Source organism: Poecilia reticulata, linkage group LG14 (genome assembly GCF_000633615.1).
Source record: "Poecilia reticulata strain Guanapo linkage group LG14, Guppy_female_1.0+MT, whole genome shotgun sequence".
Taxonomy (NCBI): domain Eukaryota; kingdom Metazoa; phylum Chordata; class Actinopteri; order Cyprinodontiformes; family Poeciliidae; genus Poecilia; species Poecilia reticulata.
The window spans coordinates 4,668,845-4,685,314 of record NC_024344.1 but is presented as its reverse complement, the minus strand read 5'-3'; the positions used below and the strand labels follow the sequence as shown (position 1 = coordinate 4,685,314).

Genomic DNA, 16,470 nt, shown 5'->3' with positions numbered 1-16,470 from the left:
CATTTCTGTTGTTTCATCACTACTACCTGATATGCAATGTGGTCTCAGATCTGTCGGGACAGCTTAATACAAATTCAATGCAAGACATGTAGCAATCACAGATGTCCAAACGCTAATGTCAGTGTTAACAATCTTTCATAAAGATAATTTTTTCAAAGGAGTTTTTGAAACGCTTGAAATTCGAATAGGTAACATCATTTTACAGCAATCTGATGATTGAATAACCTAAATAACAGATTAAAAACAATTTACTTTTTGTTGAGCAACAAAAGTGGTTTTTGAATTAATTTTTTTTTGTTGGTATATATATGGTTTTCAATTAATTGCAGACTCTGCAATTAACTCGATTAAAATTTTAATCAAGTCCCTCCACTAATTTGAAAATATGTCAGGTCTGTTTACTCCATTTGACTTGTTTGGTGTGCCTCTAATTGGGATACCAGTGATAATGTAGAAAGGAATTTCCTCCCTTTGGTATTTTTTTCACACTTAACTAAACTAAAAGCTTAATTTCTCTTAACTTTTTAATGTGAAAAGTATGTTGGTATAATTAAAGGTTGTTTTAAGACTTTATAAATGTGTCTACCAGGGTTGTCAATACATATGGCAACATAATGATGCCTGTATTTGGTCTTGAATCCATGTGTCTTTCATTATGAAGACATTTAAGAAGATGTAGATGTAGACTCTTATCATTTGCTGCAAGGTTTCAAACATGTGAGCTGTATATCTGTTTGTATATTGTGTATAACAAACAGACCATTGAGACCTAATATTGTCGCCTTACATCATCTGCAAAACCAGACTCTTAGTCGAGCTTGTCAACAACAAATTAAATTCTTATTGCTGTTTCACAGTACGATAAAAATGGTTAGTGAAATCGAAGGTATTTTACATAATCAATGCGATTCCAAAAAAATATTTCTAAGTGTTTCATTCTTTACCATGTAGCTGACTGTGAGCACTTGTGACACACTGGACAAACAAATCAACAAAGACACAGCAGGCTGTCCGTAGTTGACATGTTTCTTAATTTGGATAGACGCAAAGGTTTTGATGTTTTCAAAAGAGGAATAAGAGTCGTGTCGCACAGACCCACAAACGTAAGCCCTGTGGGGTCATTTGAGGACAACTCAGAGCTCCAGTAATGTTCCGGATGAGACCAGTGTTTCTAAATACCGAGGCTGCAAATTACTGATGCTGCTAATAAAACTTAAGATTCAGTGAGGTCAGTGGGAGCCATTATTTTGCTCAGAACATACTGAGACAAAGTATTATCTGCAGGGAGTATTAACTGCTTGGTTGTGGCAGTTTTTCTGCAGGAACCTTCTGCTGTGTAATTACATTGTTTAACACAGTACTGAAACTTATTAATTCTCCATGAGGTTGTAGCATATGTCTGAATAAATTGGTTAGTGGTGTGTTGCCTTTGTGTGAGGCACAGTGTGTGTTTTCTTTCGCATTATATCCGTGTGCCAGACAGCGTCCAGACCTTATTTCTTCAGGGAGAATGCCGGCTTCACACCAACCTGTGAAATACAGTTGGAAAAAACGTTCAGCTGCCTCAATATTTTATGTTTTTCTACACGTGAGTGGAATATTAATTACAGCTTATTGTGTTGATCACATCAATTTAGCTAGATTCCCCCTTTTTGCCAAGTAAAAATTACCCATTTTTAATTTTACTTTTGTTTCTTTACATGGACACAGTTGAAAATAATGACAGGAGTGTGAAATCACAGATATTAAACAGCTTTAATACCCAATTTGGTTGCTGAACTGCTGATGGAATATTTTTAAAGCTTTGAAATTGTTTTATGTGTAATCCCTGTGATAGTAACAGTGATCATAACAGAAAAGACTTCAGTCATTATGTCTTCACAGGAAAGTCTTATAATTGCTTCAGCTCAGTCTCCAATTAATGGAATAATGCAAATGATCAGTCAAATGGAAAAATCATATTAAATCTATGATTTTGTGATTTAAGAATAATCCTTGTGGATGAATGGCATGTTGGTCTTTTCATTTTATTTCTGCATCCCCTGTTTGTGCCCTTCATCTTAAAAAATACCTAAAAAAAAAAGTCATATTGGAGCATGTTTCTCTCTCATTTAGTCTAATTTATAGTGGAGGAAACGTGCAGACCGGACATCCTGCTTTTGCGCTGTTAGAGATGGAAAATGTCACTTTCACGCTCTGTTCCCCCAACAAATTGTAGTCATCACTGAGGTGTTCACAGTTCACAAGTTGAATGCCACCTTAGACCAAAGTCGGGTCACTTTCAAATTATCTTCATTTTATTCCAGTTGAGGAAAAAAAAATCAAACGTCTCTTTGTGAAACTCTGTAGGAACTCATTTTAGATCTACAGGATTATCAATGAGGCATTACAGCAGATAATAATTACAATCTTTTTCCCCTTCCAAGTTATTTGAAGAGTTGCATCTGCTTTGTCTTTAATTAAATCCATGTTTGCAATATGCAAATAAAGTGTTGAGATATTTTTGTACGCATTTATTTTTTATCTTTTTTTATATTGCACCACTTGTCAACAGCGGTTTTCTTGGATCTCGCAATGGATTTTGAAAGCTCCTTCAGAATCGGGCTCAATAAAGCATTCATCTTCCACAACAAAAAGGGGGTTTGATTGGGCAGCTAAGTGTGTCGGTAGTAACTTGTATGAAAATGGACCTGGAGTACACAGAGCTAACGACAGCAGAAGCTCTGTACATGACGGAGCTCCAGCCAATTATGCAACATTGAGCCAGGCATACTTTCTATTTGATAGAAAAGAATAGACTACACATTGCTAATAGCAGCAATAACATTATCAATGGCTTTGTCCAAGGAAGAAACACAGCTATACACACACAGAACCACTGAATGCGGAATAATCTATAAGGGAAAAGAAAAACAAAGGAGCATACACATCATTAAACAATAGCTGTGTTGATGGCTTTGTCCAGAAAACAGACGGCTAAGCCAATTATTTTCAGCTCTCTCCTCTATGTGGGCTGTGCAAGAGGCTTACTAATATTCATTTACTTTTTAAAAGTAATTATTTTTGCAAGCAGCAAATTTGGTCTATAGTCAAACATTTCCATAATGTCAGGACAATATGGCACAAGGCGTAGCAGCACCTGGTTGTGTTTTCAGCTCCAGAGCTGGAAGCATAAAATGTAAAGACAGATTAAAGTGGGACAGACAGTGTTTTTGGTGAAGAGCTGATGTCTACCTACAACAAGAAAATAAGTCAACACATTACATAAAAAAACATGAGGCATTGAGTCACCAAACTGTGAAAAATATCAGTAGCTGACTAATCAAAGAAAATCCATTTCTACCAAATAACTTCTCTGGACTGTAGAGAAAGGCTGTTTTTATTTGCATATGCACTAGAAATTGTTTTTGTTGTAGTCAACATAAATATAAAAATAAAAGCTTAAATTGTGAAAACGAACATGTAATGTTTGTTAAAAATTGCCATTTTATTTGACTTATTTTTGAAGTGGCTCCATAAGCCATCAGCTGTGGCTGATGGAGCGTCAACATTCACTGTTTTAAGCAAGTGCAGTTTGCACTTGAATCCTTTCTAACAGATGCTGAGGTAAATGATTCATGTCCGCTGCGTGACAAAACAAAAGGAGAAAATCGTCTGAAAAATAAGTTTCACTAAGTATTGATGACATTACAGCTCTACCTGCAGAAAGTTTCTTGGACTGAAAGGCCAGACAGACTCCTGCGCTTGTTTGTTGAATAGTTGTTGTTTTTCTAAAACAAGCTGTGATTGCTAATTACAGGCTTGTTTCCTTCTAAAGTCAGAACAGATAGAATGTGCAAAATCTAGTGTCCTCCCAGAGTTTTAATTAAAACATTCAGCTTATTAAAGGATGTTTGCCATATTAGCTAATTATTCTTATTAGCTGGCTTGTATGTAGCTGCTGCCAAAGTGCGAGCTTTGATGATGAACAAAGGGTGGTCCAAGCTGCCTTTGCTTCATCGTTTATTTGTTGTGAGCTTCTCATATTTCCCTCTCATTAGCAAGGTTTTCGGAACATTACTCGGACACAGAGAAATACAAAATCAAATACAAGAAATACAAATCAAAACTAACATTTTAAATACTTAACAATGATGCGTCTACATGAACTAACAGCATAATGGCTTATGTTGCAAAGAGCAGTGAACTACAGCTGTATAGTCAACCGCTTTGAGGTTAGCAGTCAAATTTGTTAACTGTTGCTAAACATGCTGTTTGATTTTATACCTTAACCTATTAAGTGAACAAATATTAAAGCTGTTCAATTGTTGAGGTCTAATTTGAGTCTTTTCTTTTGTCCACAGGACGAGAGTCGGGTGAAAGTGACCGTAATGGAAGTACTTCCTGTCGACCACAGAGTGTACAGCAGACGACTCCTCAGTAACATTCGGAAACTGGCTCACTGAGCCACATTCACATCTGGCTGCCTGGTGTCTGCTTGGTTTTTGACCAGACTAGGACAATGGTGTGAGACTTTTTCAAAACCTCCAGAATTTATATCTGATCCAGGAGCAACCAGTTTAGCAGGTTTATATCTCAAAACACTGACACAGAAAAGTTTATTAAAGGGATTTTTTTTTTTTACTTTCATAAGGTTTTTTTGTTTTAAAGAAATTTAACTTTAATTTGTGCAATTTAAAATTTTTCCTATTTCTTAACAAGTGATTTGCGTGTCTGTACATTTTAGTAGTACACTTGTTTTGATTTAAAGCATGTTGATATTCAGTGTTGACTAAGAGATAAAAAGAAAAATCCTACCTTTAATTTTGTAAAATAAATATAGCACCAGTGTGTGAGAGTTTCTTTTAAATCCATGCTCAGTGTTAAAATATTTTTTGTATTGTTTTCAAAGGCTTTTTTTTTGTCTCTAAATGATGCTAAACTGTGATTAAAATAACTTGAAAATATCCAGTTTTTGCCTTTATCACTTATTGGTAACACTATTTGAAGGGGTGTGCATAAGACTGACATAACATCTGTCATGAACATGAAGTCTTTATGAATGTTTGACTGTTGTCATGAAGTGTCATTCGGTAAATAATGACACTTTAATGCAAAGTTGCTCTAAAAGTTGCATTAAAAGTCCATTAAAAATGCCAACTTTGCATTAAATTACCATAATTTACAAAATCATGCAAAGTGTTCATGACAGTGTCATGTCAGTCTTATGCACACCTCTTCAAATAAAGTGTTACACTGTTGGAGTATCTGTATTTTACTTGTATAGAGCTTTGTACTTGTATAGCACTTTAATTAGTCCAGCAGATGCCAAAGCTCCTCTGAATAACTTCAAATCCTCACTCACACACTGATGGTGGTGACCTTTAACCCCGCCAGCAGGAATGGTGTCTTGCCCAAGGATGAAATGCCATCAACAAACAAAAACTGTCGACCCAAATAACAAAAACCGCGTCGACGGATTAAATACCTGAATGTAATTGGGTTGCTGAGGGATATAAAACACCGTTTAATAGTGTTTGAGGAAGTTGCTGTAACTGACATCAATTAGTTACTAGAAAACTAATTGCATTTTCTAACTGCTTTCATTTGTCATTCTGCTGTCTGCTTCAGTTGCACGCAGCATCAAAGGAATCCTTTCACAGGGTTTCTGTCAGAACAGTCACTTCTGCAAACACCGTCGAGGCTGGTGGGAGCTGTGCTCTCTAAAGCATTTTGCACATACTTTTGTCCAGACATTTACTGCTCATACTATGCCGTGTTGCGTGAAGAAATTAACTGAATGACTGTACAATTTTGGTACAATGCAAAATAAGAAATGCATGTTGGCTTATAGAAGAACGTAGAATTCTCTCAAGTGATCTTGAAATATCTTTTCAGCAGATACACGTCTAAATGTTTTGGGGAAAGTGGCTCGCTGCAATCCGCAAGAAGCTCTTTCTCAATTTAACAAGAAACCTGATTTGCAGGGTTTGACCTCCAAAGTTTGAAAACACATTATAATTTACTAATTAGGCATACCATTCTGACAAAACAGTCCGACTTGTTGATGTCTGTACTTCAACAAGAGAGGTGTTAGACAGCAGCGTGTTGTAGGTGAAGTGTTAAACAACACTGTATTACCAGCCAAACTTCTATGACTTGAGTGGATTTGATTTATTTTACTAGCACATCCCTGAGATTCTTGATTGGATGGTTTTGTAACAGATTTGCAGTCAAAATCAATACATCAAATATCAGTCTTCTTGTGTCCCTCCACCCCTTACTGAGATATTTCTGCCTTGGTGGTGCGGTGCGTTATGCTGCTGAAAGGGTGAAAGGGGTCTCGCTTGTTGAGGATTGGTGTTTTACATAAGAGCGTGGATGGTTTGCTCCAATCCTTTGATAGGTGGTATGTGTCAAAGAAGGCAGGACTTGGGTTTCCCACCTCAACATTGCCCACAGCATCTGGCTGTCTGGTGATGTGAAAGAAAATGTGATGCATCAGACTGTTGGCTCTTTCAAGAGGTAGATAGAGGTCAGCATGAGACCCCTGACTGCTCCATGTATTCTGACAGATTTCTTTCAGAATCAGTATTAACTCCTTTTTTTAGCTACAACTCATCTGTAAAATCGATCTGTATGACCCAAACAAACGTTAGGTGCTCAGGTTTTCCATTGTTCCTTTGTTGAATCACATTAAACATATGCTTACTGATGCAGAGGAAGAATGCTCCACATATACTGTAACTTTGGAAATGTACTAAACCTGTCATTTAGCAACCATAAGTAGAGCTTGGTAAGATCACTGAAATCCGCAAGCTAGCCGTTTTTTTCTGCTTCTCACATCAACTTTAAGACAAAACGTTTTCTTGCTGCTTAATGTCTTACTCACTCACCCTTTGCCATGACGAATTAACCTGTTGTTCACTTCCCCCTGCTGTTCTTCCCTAGCTGTTAAATTGTTTTCTACTTCAGTTATTTTGTTCATCATGGCAATGGAAATCTTTTTTTGTTTGTTTGTTTGAAGCTCTGGTTTTGTTTTTGATATGATGGATAGATAAATGGATTGATGGAGAATTCAGACATCCAGTTGCCCAAAAATACGACATAAAGAGCAACAGTCTGACTAACTTATGTAAAAATGACATTTCTGCATCTCTACTAATTTTTCTCCTTTATATTCCAGTGCAGTTATGGAATGGAAGTAAGTTGGAACAAAATTTCAACTCTGGAGTGAAAAACTTCAAAAACAAAGCCGTGTGATCACTGGTAAATTTGTCATCTCATGTATGCAACACTTGCGACTAGCATGGTATTTTAAACTCATTGGAGTCTGCAGCATGGCAGAGCAGCTTTTTCTTTACTCTGACCGTACGCCTGGGGCAGTGACATGCCCAACCTGTGGTGTGGCTAATGGTCATGACCCTGATGTATGATGGCCACAATCACCTTCTCTTTCACTTCACGCACCATGACTGCCACTTCCTACCCACTGCTTGTGGCACTGTGTGAAGCTCTGGGATATGAAACATTCATGTGCTGCTCTTTTTATAACTAAGTGCCATGATTTCACTCCACTTATTTCTTATATTCATGGACGACCTTATTAAAGTTTTGTTTTGTCATTTACAGAAAATGTGACGGCGGCCTGAAAGTTTTCTTTATTATTTTAAAACTTCGAGGAATAAGTCCTGTAGGTGCAGTGATTGAATTTTTGAAAAGGAAGCCATGAGATCAGAAAGTCATTTCCAACTTAAAGCCTTATCTGTGATTGAATTTTAAGATGAAGACATGTCAGGCATTACAGCAAAGAGGGAAGCTAAAGGACAAAGTGAGATCAGAGAAAATGATTTTTTTTTCTTAATAGTTATTCTATGTAAGTTTTGAGAGGTGAGAACTGGATTGCATTTAAGACTGACAATTTTTTTTTTTATTCTTGAAATGTGGGGACTTGAATATGCAGTGACTGTGTCTGCAGAGTGTAAACCTGCAAAGACAGGAAATGAAAATGGGCTTCTGTTATCACAGAGGTGGCAGCCCTGATCAGTCCATCCACTCTTCCATCTTGATATTCAGTCAAGCCCCCCTGAGCCTGCCTACAATGTCTGTCTTTCAGACTGCAGAAGGAGGAGGATAAAAAGAAGCTCATGGAAACGAGTATTTTAAAGAAACAAGAGCACCGAACACATAAACATGCATCTCTGCAAATTAAAATGTTGTCTAAAACCTATCAGTAATTTTATTCCAAATGTACAAAGATTCAATAAACTGCTAGAGAGGAAAGAAGAGAGTTCTGGACAATTGTTTTAGGTGTGAATACGTCTTATATTGAGCTGCACACAAGGAGGCCAAGACAGTAACAGAGTCGGTGTGAGCCAAGATTTTTGACACTCGGTGAAGGCTACTGTCAGTGCAGGCTCATGTGCTGGAGCCGCTCTGATAAGGCCGACAGGAAGCGAACACATCTATTACACACGCATCTAGAAACACACACGAAGAGCCTCTCTGGCATTCTGCTTTTCTCGGGAAAAGCAGCCGGCTTGTATGTCATTATGATGATAATAATATAATGGATCAATAACTATCTAACAGGGCAGTGACAGGTTACCCCACCAACCACTTGTAATTTTGTTTATGAATGACTGTATTGTATAAAATATTCCATCAGTGCGTAATCGACTGCTGTGTGTGAAGAGACGGACCTTGCAAAAGGAAAACACTTGATAAATTGTCATCTAAGAGAAGTCATCTCTAGCAATAAACAAAATGTTTTTCTCATCTTAACAAAACACTATAATTGCATTTGAATCATATTTCTTTTAATATATAATATCATGGTTTACAAACAACAAAATCCACTTTCATTTTAATAATAAATGAGACTAAAACGATAGATATGCATACGTTTTTTGGGTACAAAAATGTTAGAATAAGGCCATAAGAAAAATTAGCAAGACTGCTGACTTGACATTTGTCTCCCACAAGCAGGGAGATCCACAAAAGTTCAAAGTTACAGAAGAAATCTCAGCTCTATCTCTTGGATAGAGAGCTGGCTGGTGTTAACCTCTCAGAGTGCGACGGCAGCTGTGACCTCATTCAACGACATCACTGACTGCAATAAGACTGTGCTTGATTGGCTAGAAAATGTACCTGACCTGACCTGAACTCCACAGAGGATAAATGTGATGTCGTCTGGAGGGAGATGAGACACCAGACCCAACAATGCAGCCGAGGCTCAGTATTAAAGCAAACTTCCAGCTTAGCAATGACCAAACTTTGACTTTTGAGTGTACGTACTGTATAATATGCGGCGATGCTTGTCAAGGCAAACATGATTTTTAATGAATCTTGTGGAAGATTTCGATTTTCAGGGAAATTGAATTTGGGTTTTTCATTAGCTATAAGCCTTCAAAATGAACAGAAATAAGAGAAGTTTAATCAGTTTTTGAAGTAAATTACTGAAATTAATTAACTTTTTAATGATATTCTACTCCCAGATACTCCCATAGACTGTAACCAGGGAACACTAAGCGTTTAGGTTCAAAACACTTAAATAAGAGTAAAATACTGATGACTTTGACAAACAATCTGTGGAATAGTTTTAGTTTGAAGTTCAGATATGAAGTTTTAAACTAACTCACAAGGGCCCAGTTTTCACTTGTCACTCTTACTGTCAGTCTGTCTAATTTGAAGCTGCTTGTTGGGTGACAAATATAGCAGAACAAAAATAATATCCTACTTCTGTGTTGAAACAGTTGTGACACAAACCAAAAAGCAAGCTTAAAACATGACTGCATAACAGGTGGGTGAGCAGCGTAACAAAACAAAGGAGCCCACAGATCTACTAAGAAGAAGATCAAGAGACAAAAATATGACAAGGAATAAGCAGGGACTAAATATACTGAGGGAGCAGAGATAGCTGCAAAGCAGGTGGGACGGTTATGGAAGAGGGAACATGAGCATCGCAGAAAGAAACACAAACAGAAAAAGACCAAGGAGATGAAAGTGAAGCAGGATAAATGAAAACTGCAATAATCAAAACTAAACTCAGAAACACAAAAGATCAAAACGAAACATCTTAATAACCCCTGTAAATAATTTTATTCTATTTACACAGTTTAATAACAAGATGTTGTGTCAAGATGTTGATCTGCACTGTCTCTGATTTTCACTTTGGGCCACATATGAGGATCTGAGAATCTGTGGCGATACTTTGATTTGATTTGAATTGATGTCTGTAGGTGCTCTCCGTCCAATCTGACTAACCTTTGGGTGTTTTGAATAGAAGAATGGACCAAAAAATGATTCCAGAGGGTTAGAGAACGTAGAGACTCACCTGTGAGGTTTTACAGAGGTAAATGTAGCAAAAGTTGTTTATAAAAACTATTCAAAATCCTCAGAGGGACTGAATACAAACACAAAACATRGGTTCAAGTTAGTTAGAAAAGGGGAAAAAAAGCAGATTGTCTTCAGCCAGAACAAAGCTTCCCATCAACTATATTCATGTTGTGGTAAATCCTGGTTTAATCCACAACACGAAACCAGAGGCAGCCAGACGAACGTCCTCGCTGGTTTGCCAGCTCCTCTCTGTGGACCTCAGTAGACTTTAACAGACAGTCTGAAGGCCTGTTTCTGTTCAATCAAGGACACTTCATGCTCACTGGGGTATTTATAGGCTCTGAATTGTCTCTCTCTCTCTCTCTGTTTGGCTGTATGAATGTGTCTAAGATCTTAGTTATCCAAGTTTTCATAAAGGACTCCGGTGGCAGAAATACAGATGCTCTGCAGCGTTCTCTTTTCTTTCATGTTTTTCATTCTGTATGTGCAGCCCTTTGCCAACTTTCACTCTTACATAATTCCCTTTTAACATCGTATTTGTTTTATTTTTCTTTTCCTCTGTCTTGTCCTCTGTCCTCCTGGCCAGTGGGCACCCACAGCAGATTTAGCTTTCAGTAGAATGATTATCATTTTTCTCATTGATTTTTTTCCCCCACTCTGTACTTCCTTTCATTGTTTCTCTCCTATCCAGCACTAGTTAAATTAACCTCCCCTATTGCACTCCATCCCTCTCCATCATGAGCACATTTAGCCTCAAGCCATGTGTGGGTTTTTTTTTTTTTTTTCTGCAGCTCTTGGAGAGCCAGAGGCCATGCCAACACCAAGGACGAAATGCACTTTGCTCACTATGTGCTAGTACTTATGCATGATAACTCTTCAAAGGTAAAAAGGTCTAAATTGCAACTGCAAGCAAATTTATGACGCAGTGAGTAATTGGAAACAGCATATGTGTGATGGATTTTTAAGTGAATTATTGGGTATAGTGGTGACAGAGCAGCAGGTGGATGTAGGTGGTCGATCCCAGCAGGTACAGCACATCAAGCTGACAGTAGTATGTTGGTGCAGCATGCATGCGTAGCAGGTTGGGGATTAAATCAAAGAACACTCCGAGTGGCATCAAAGACGGTGCATGAAATGTCACCGTAGACTTCATTAGAAGCAAACTCTCACACTCAAAGTCAACTTCCTGGTTTGCAGCTCAATGACTCAAAGTAGGGGGAAAATTAGCATTAGCTTACATTAAGAAATAGACTTCTGCATGATATCAGATTTCAGCTGATTTAACTGGCATCACAGCAGTCTAATGCTTTGTTACATACTGGAGCTTACAGTATTGCTCAATCTCTCTACATTGTCCCTGGGTCCTCTCTCCTCACTTCACCACAACAGGATGTAGATTTGGGGACTGGCATGGTCACAAAAGAAGAATGATTTTGTGCATCATGAACCTTTCAGGGCTGATTTGCCCGTGTGATTTGGGTAATTGTCGTGCTCAAAAGATTTTTATTTTAAAAGCACTCTATTCCCAGAACCTTTGGAAGAGAAAAAGTACCACAGCATCACAGATCGTCAACAGTGAGCATGAATCAATTCTCTAAATATTCCTCCTTTGCTTTCTGCCTGACCAACATTGAGTTAAGGCTGCTTAGCATTTAGCAAACACTGGATCTTTATAAGCATTATGAGCAACAGAAACATTTTCCCTGACATGCCATCCAATTAATTAGATAGTATCTACAGCTTACAAGACGGTGTCCTCCTTACCAGTAGCTCTCTTATTGACTTTTTCAGATAGTTTTACCTATCTTGCCATACTCATTGTTCTATGTGGTGGAAAGGTAAACTTAGCTTTTTGCTCAGTTTTTAAAAATGCTCTCAGTCTGGTTTGAAATCCTTTTTCTTTCTGCTGAAACATTTTTTAAAGACGAAAAAAAGTAACACACAATAGTAGTAAATTCAAACTTTAAGAGTGAGCGGAAAATACTGTATATGCGTGCAGAAAATGTTACAGCTTGTTTTTATATAACCTTCTGTTTTTATATAAGCTTTTTTTTATAGCCAAAATTAGAGCTTGTTGCACTTTGGGTGCCGAGAAGCAACATCAGTTTCACGAGGGCAGCTGGATCGAGAGCAACAGAAAGAGAAAAATGTGTGAAAGCACACATTACTCAAAACACTATTATTGTGGTCTTTTGTGACTGCTGTCAATTGACAAATTGGTGTCTCTGGGCCGTGTTCTAAAGAGTCGGTGGTGCAGAGAAATGCTCTCATGCTGTGACAGCTGACTTTTAGATGTTTTGCTGCTACAGGCATGAAGCGCAGTTGGAAGCAGGCTGTGATTATGAGAAATATATTATTTGGAGGTGAGAGGGACTTGTGTCAATCATTGGCTGTCAAATTTGATTTTCCTGTGTTGGCTGTTACAAATTGTTTTCTGCTCCATGGAGTCATGAAACATGCAGATGGTTTGCGAGTGTGTGTATAATGTCTAATTATCTGTGGTTGGTCTTTTTCTAGACAAAAGTGAAAAGAGTTTTCAACAAAATGAACGCAACTTTTAAAATTGTTTCAATCCTTAATCTTTCAAAGAAAATTTCTCACGCCTTTTTTTTTACAAAGTTTAATAATGATTTAATATGCCGCCTTAATAAAAATCAACAAACTATTCAATATTTGCATGACTGTTCCAATAAATAGTTGTGTTAATCTATCACTTTAGTAAATGGCATGCCACACGAAGCACTGTTAATGTCTCTTGCCAAGCAGATTTTCAGAGATTCAATTTAAACAAAGGAAACTGAAGCTTATTTTGCTCTAAGTGGCTGTGAGTGATTTCCCGGTAAAACAAACCCCAAAAAGGCGTCACCATTGAAACTGCTAAATTGCAATCCTGGCAAACTTCACAACCAGTATAACAACTGTAACCCATTTTCCTAGGTGGTTTAATATGTGACATTTTGGCTCCCTCCAATATAGCAAACAGAGAGAAAGCCAGACTGGGTCAGCAACATTTATGTGATTTCAGCAAGTCGGAAGATGTCATTGATTTCACTTGGAGCGGGCCACACACTGAAGCATTTTTTATTTATTTTTACCCCAAACCTGATTCTAAGAGTTCAACAGCTACAGAGATATAAAAATATATTCACAAGATTACATTTTCTCATGAATTTATACTTTGACTTTTAGCATTACAACATTTTTACTTTTCTAGCTGCATGTAAATGAAATCAACAAGAAGATACATTCATTGTATTTAGTGGTAGGAGTTTCTCAGTGTCCAAGATCTGGAAATATGGCAGCCATTCATAAAATAATAGAAATACTCTCAATAATAAAACTGAAAGTTTCTCACCAACACTAAACTCAAAATGCAACATGCCTGCTGCTGGCAGCAACAGCTGCAGTAATTATTGTTTCGCACTTTTGTTTTTACACTCATGTCTTATTAAATAACACACATATCATGACAGTGTACAGCTTCTGTTGGTGAAGCAGTGTGAATACAGACAATTGCTCAGAAATATACTGTTGTTTACCTATATTTGTAATAGTTGTTGGAAATCAGCAACAGTTTTCCAGGCTACAACAAGAAAGCAATTGAAGGGACGGTGCCACATTTTTGCGGTGCAGTTCTGTCTTAAGGTTATAAGCAGGTCTTCTCTACAGTGGTTGACGCTTGTCATTTTTATTTACTTCCAAGTCAGACAGATTAGCCGTGTAGGCTGAGGTTAACAGCTTGTCTGAAAGGTGTCAGGACCAAACCGGCTTTCTGCTGTCTTAAATTAACTCCAATTGCGAAAACGTTGCAGCAGTAGATGTGAATTGTATTTTATGAGCCTTTAAACCATTGACACGCTTACATTGAGTAGGTATTAATAGAAAAGTTGATAATTATTTGCACAGTAAACTGCAGGTTCTGCACCACCAATAATCTTCCTGTGTGAAACATACCGGAAACATAACATGTCAGTTATTTAAGTAAAGCAGTAAAAAAAGCAAAAGTTCTGCATTTCTTCTTTTAATAAGCAGATTATGAATTCGTTCAGTTTTTCTATCCTACGTTTTCCTCACAGGAAGATGATCCGGCAAGATCATTGGTGGTGCAGAACCTCCTAAGTCAACTACCTGTGAAATAAAAAATGTATGACAATATAGTTACTTGATTGTGCTACAAAATGGCACTAAATGTTTGCCAAACACATTCTACTGACCCTTTAACTGCTTTTATCCATTTAACAATTTAATAAATTTTAATCAGAGCATGTTTGAAACAAACAGTGAATATTCTCTACAGCCTGGCCCTCAGGTTCCTCCCAAGAGCAACAAAATGTTAAAAGAAGTCAGAGAACGAGGGCACAAGTTTAACTATTATGGGAGGCTTGAATGGAGAAAGCCTTTGCTCTATGAGAAAAACAAAACAAAACAAAACATGAAGGCCAATCTGAAGTTTGGATTGAAATAAAAAAGAACTGAGCCTTGAAAATTGTGTGGACAAATAAATCTAAACAACAGAGCAGAGGACTGGTCATGGTTTAGGGATGCTTCGCTGCAGCAGAACATATCTAACTCACCATCATAAAAGAATCATGTCATTTACCAGAAAGTGTTTGAAAAAAAAATGTAAGAAAATGTTTTTAAGCTTTATATTAAATTAGGGAAAATTTCAAAATAAACTATTTTCTAGAGATAAAATAAGATAAAAATATCTTAAATAAGAACTCGACATCTAATGGGCTGCACTATGTTTTTCTCATATATATATATAATAATTATTTGCTATAACAAGGATCTGAATGGAGAATCATTTTCACACCAAGTCTCATCAAGCCCTGACTGAATATCTTTTTCCATTTCCCTCATCGTCCTTTGTGACCTGCTGCATCTCAATGCACCATTAGTATCTCAGTTCACAGCTACAGCATATGGTGTAAAATTAATATTTTGCATATGGATTTTTGTCCCTGTTGCCTTGTCTACTTTTGTATTCTGCCTGCATGTTTCTGGCAGTCTGTTTGGGTTTAGCGTTTTGGTCCCGCTTGGAATTACGGCAAAATTATATTAAAAACTCCATGATCCTGAAAATAGAGGCAGTGTGAGCAGAATGCTGAGTGTGTGTAATGTTTGTTTTCAGACATGAATCTGAATGGAGGATCATCTATTTTAGAGTTTCTAATGATTGTATATGCTACAGTCATCCCTTAGCTGTGTTGGTCCGTTTAGCCGCATCTCTGTGCACCTGCAGTGTCTTTAGGATTTGCTAGTCGATAACCGTCTTAAGCCTCTATCTTCATAACCTCAAATCGGATCACTGTGATATGACTGCGATAGATCCTGTTGTTTGTGTGCTTATCTACAGGATTAGATGCACCCGCTGGAATAGCTGTGAGATAACGTCTTCCACTTTGCCATTACCTGGCAGCGAGAAGAAAAGAGTCAGAGTTCCTAGAAAAATGTCTGTCTGAAAATACAGGTTTTTCTTCTATAAAGGTAGGATTTAATTAGGGGTGTCCTTCATTGCACTGTTGCTACGTATAAAATTAAAATGGTCCTTAACCTAATTACGATGGGCTTTTTTTCAAAGTTGTAGTGAATCACCAGATAACAGTTCAAAGAAAAAGAATTGGCATAAATCCTTAGCTCTTGCAGAATTTTTTTAATTACTTCATCAGAGGACAAATACTGAGTCATAAGACCCAGACATGGTTGTATGGATAAATAATTTCAAGTCAGAGTTTCTACAGCACAACCATGAGCACACCTGGATGCACATAACTGGATGCACATGCAAGTTATGTGCATCCAGGTGTTGGTATAAACAAAAAGGAAAAGGTTGGTAAAGAACAAGAAAAAGCATGTATTTATTTACTCTGGTTGAGATGAAAGGTGAATGTTTTTGAAAGCATCATTTGGGAACCAGAAAATATAGATTGACAATCCTTTCAAAATAACAGTATTTTAGGCAGCAATATATTCCAGAGAAGAAAATTGGGGCAATGGGAGATATGCAGACGGGCAACGATAATAAAGGTTTTTAGTTTTCAGATGAAAACTTATGATGCAGTGTACTGTATGTTGATTGTAGATGGCCTAAGATATTAAATTAGTTCATATACTTTGTAAAAGATTGTACATCTCAGAAACGTTATCACA

The 16,470-nt window shown here is 37.2% G+C and overlaps 1 protein-coding gene across 1 annotated transcript in view; it reads left to right on the top strand.

Moving 5' to 3' along the window:
* LOC103475593 (replication protein A 70 kDa DNA-binding subunit-like) overlaps window positions 1-4,765 on the top strand; it is a 36,817-nt gene extending 32,052 nt beyond the window's left edge. Inside the window, exon 17 of the mRNA XM_008427369.2 lies at window positions 4,344-4,765. Within this exon, the coding sequence (XP_008425591.1) occupies window positions 4,344-4,445 (102 nt within the window). The 3' untranslated portion in view covers window positions 4,446-4,765. The remainder of the gene's footprint in view (window positions 1-4,343) is intronic.
* Window positions 4,766-16,470: the final 11,705 nt, after the last annotated feature.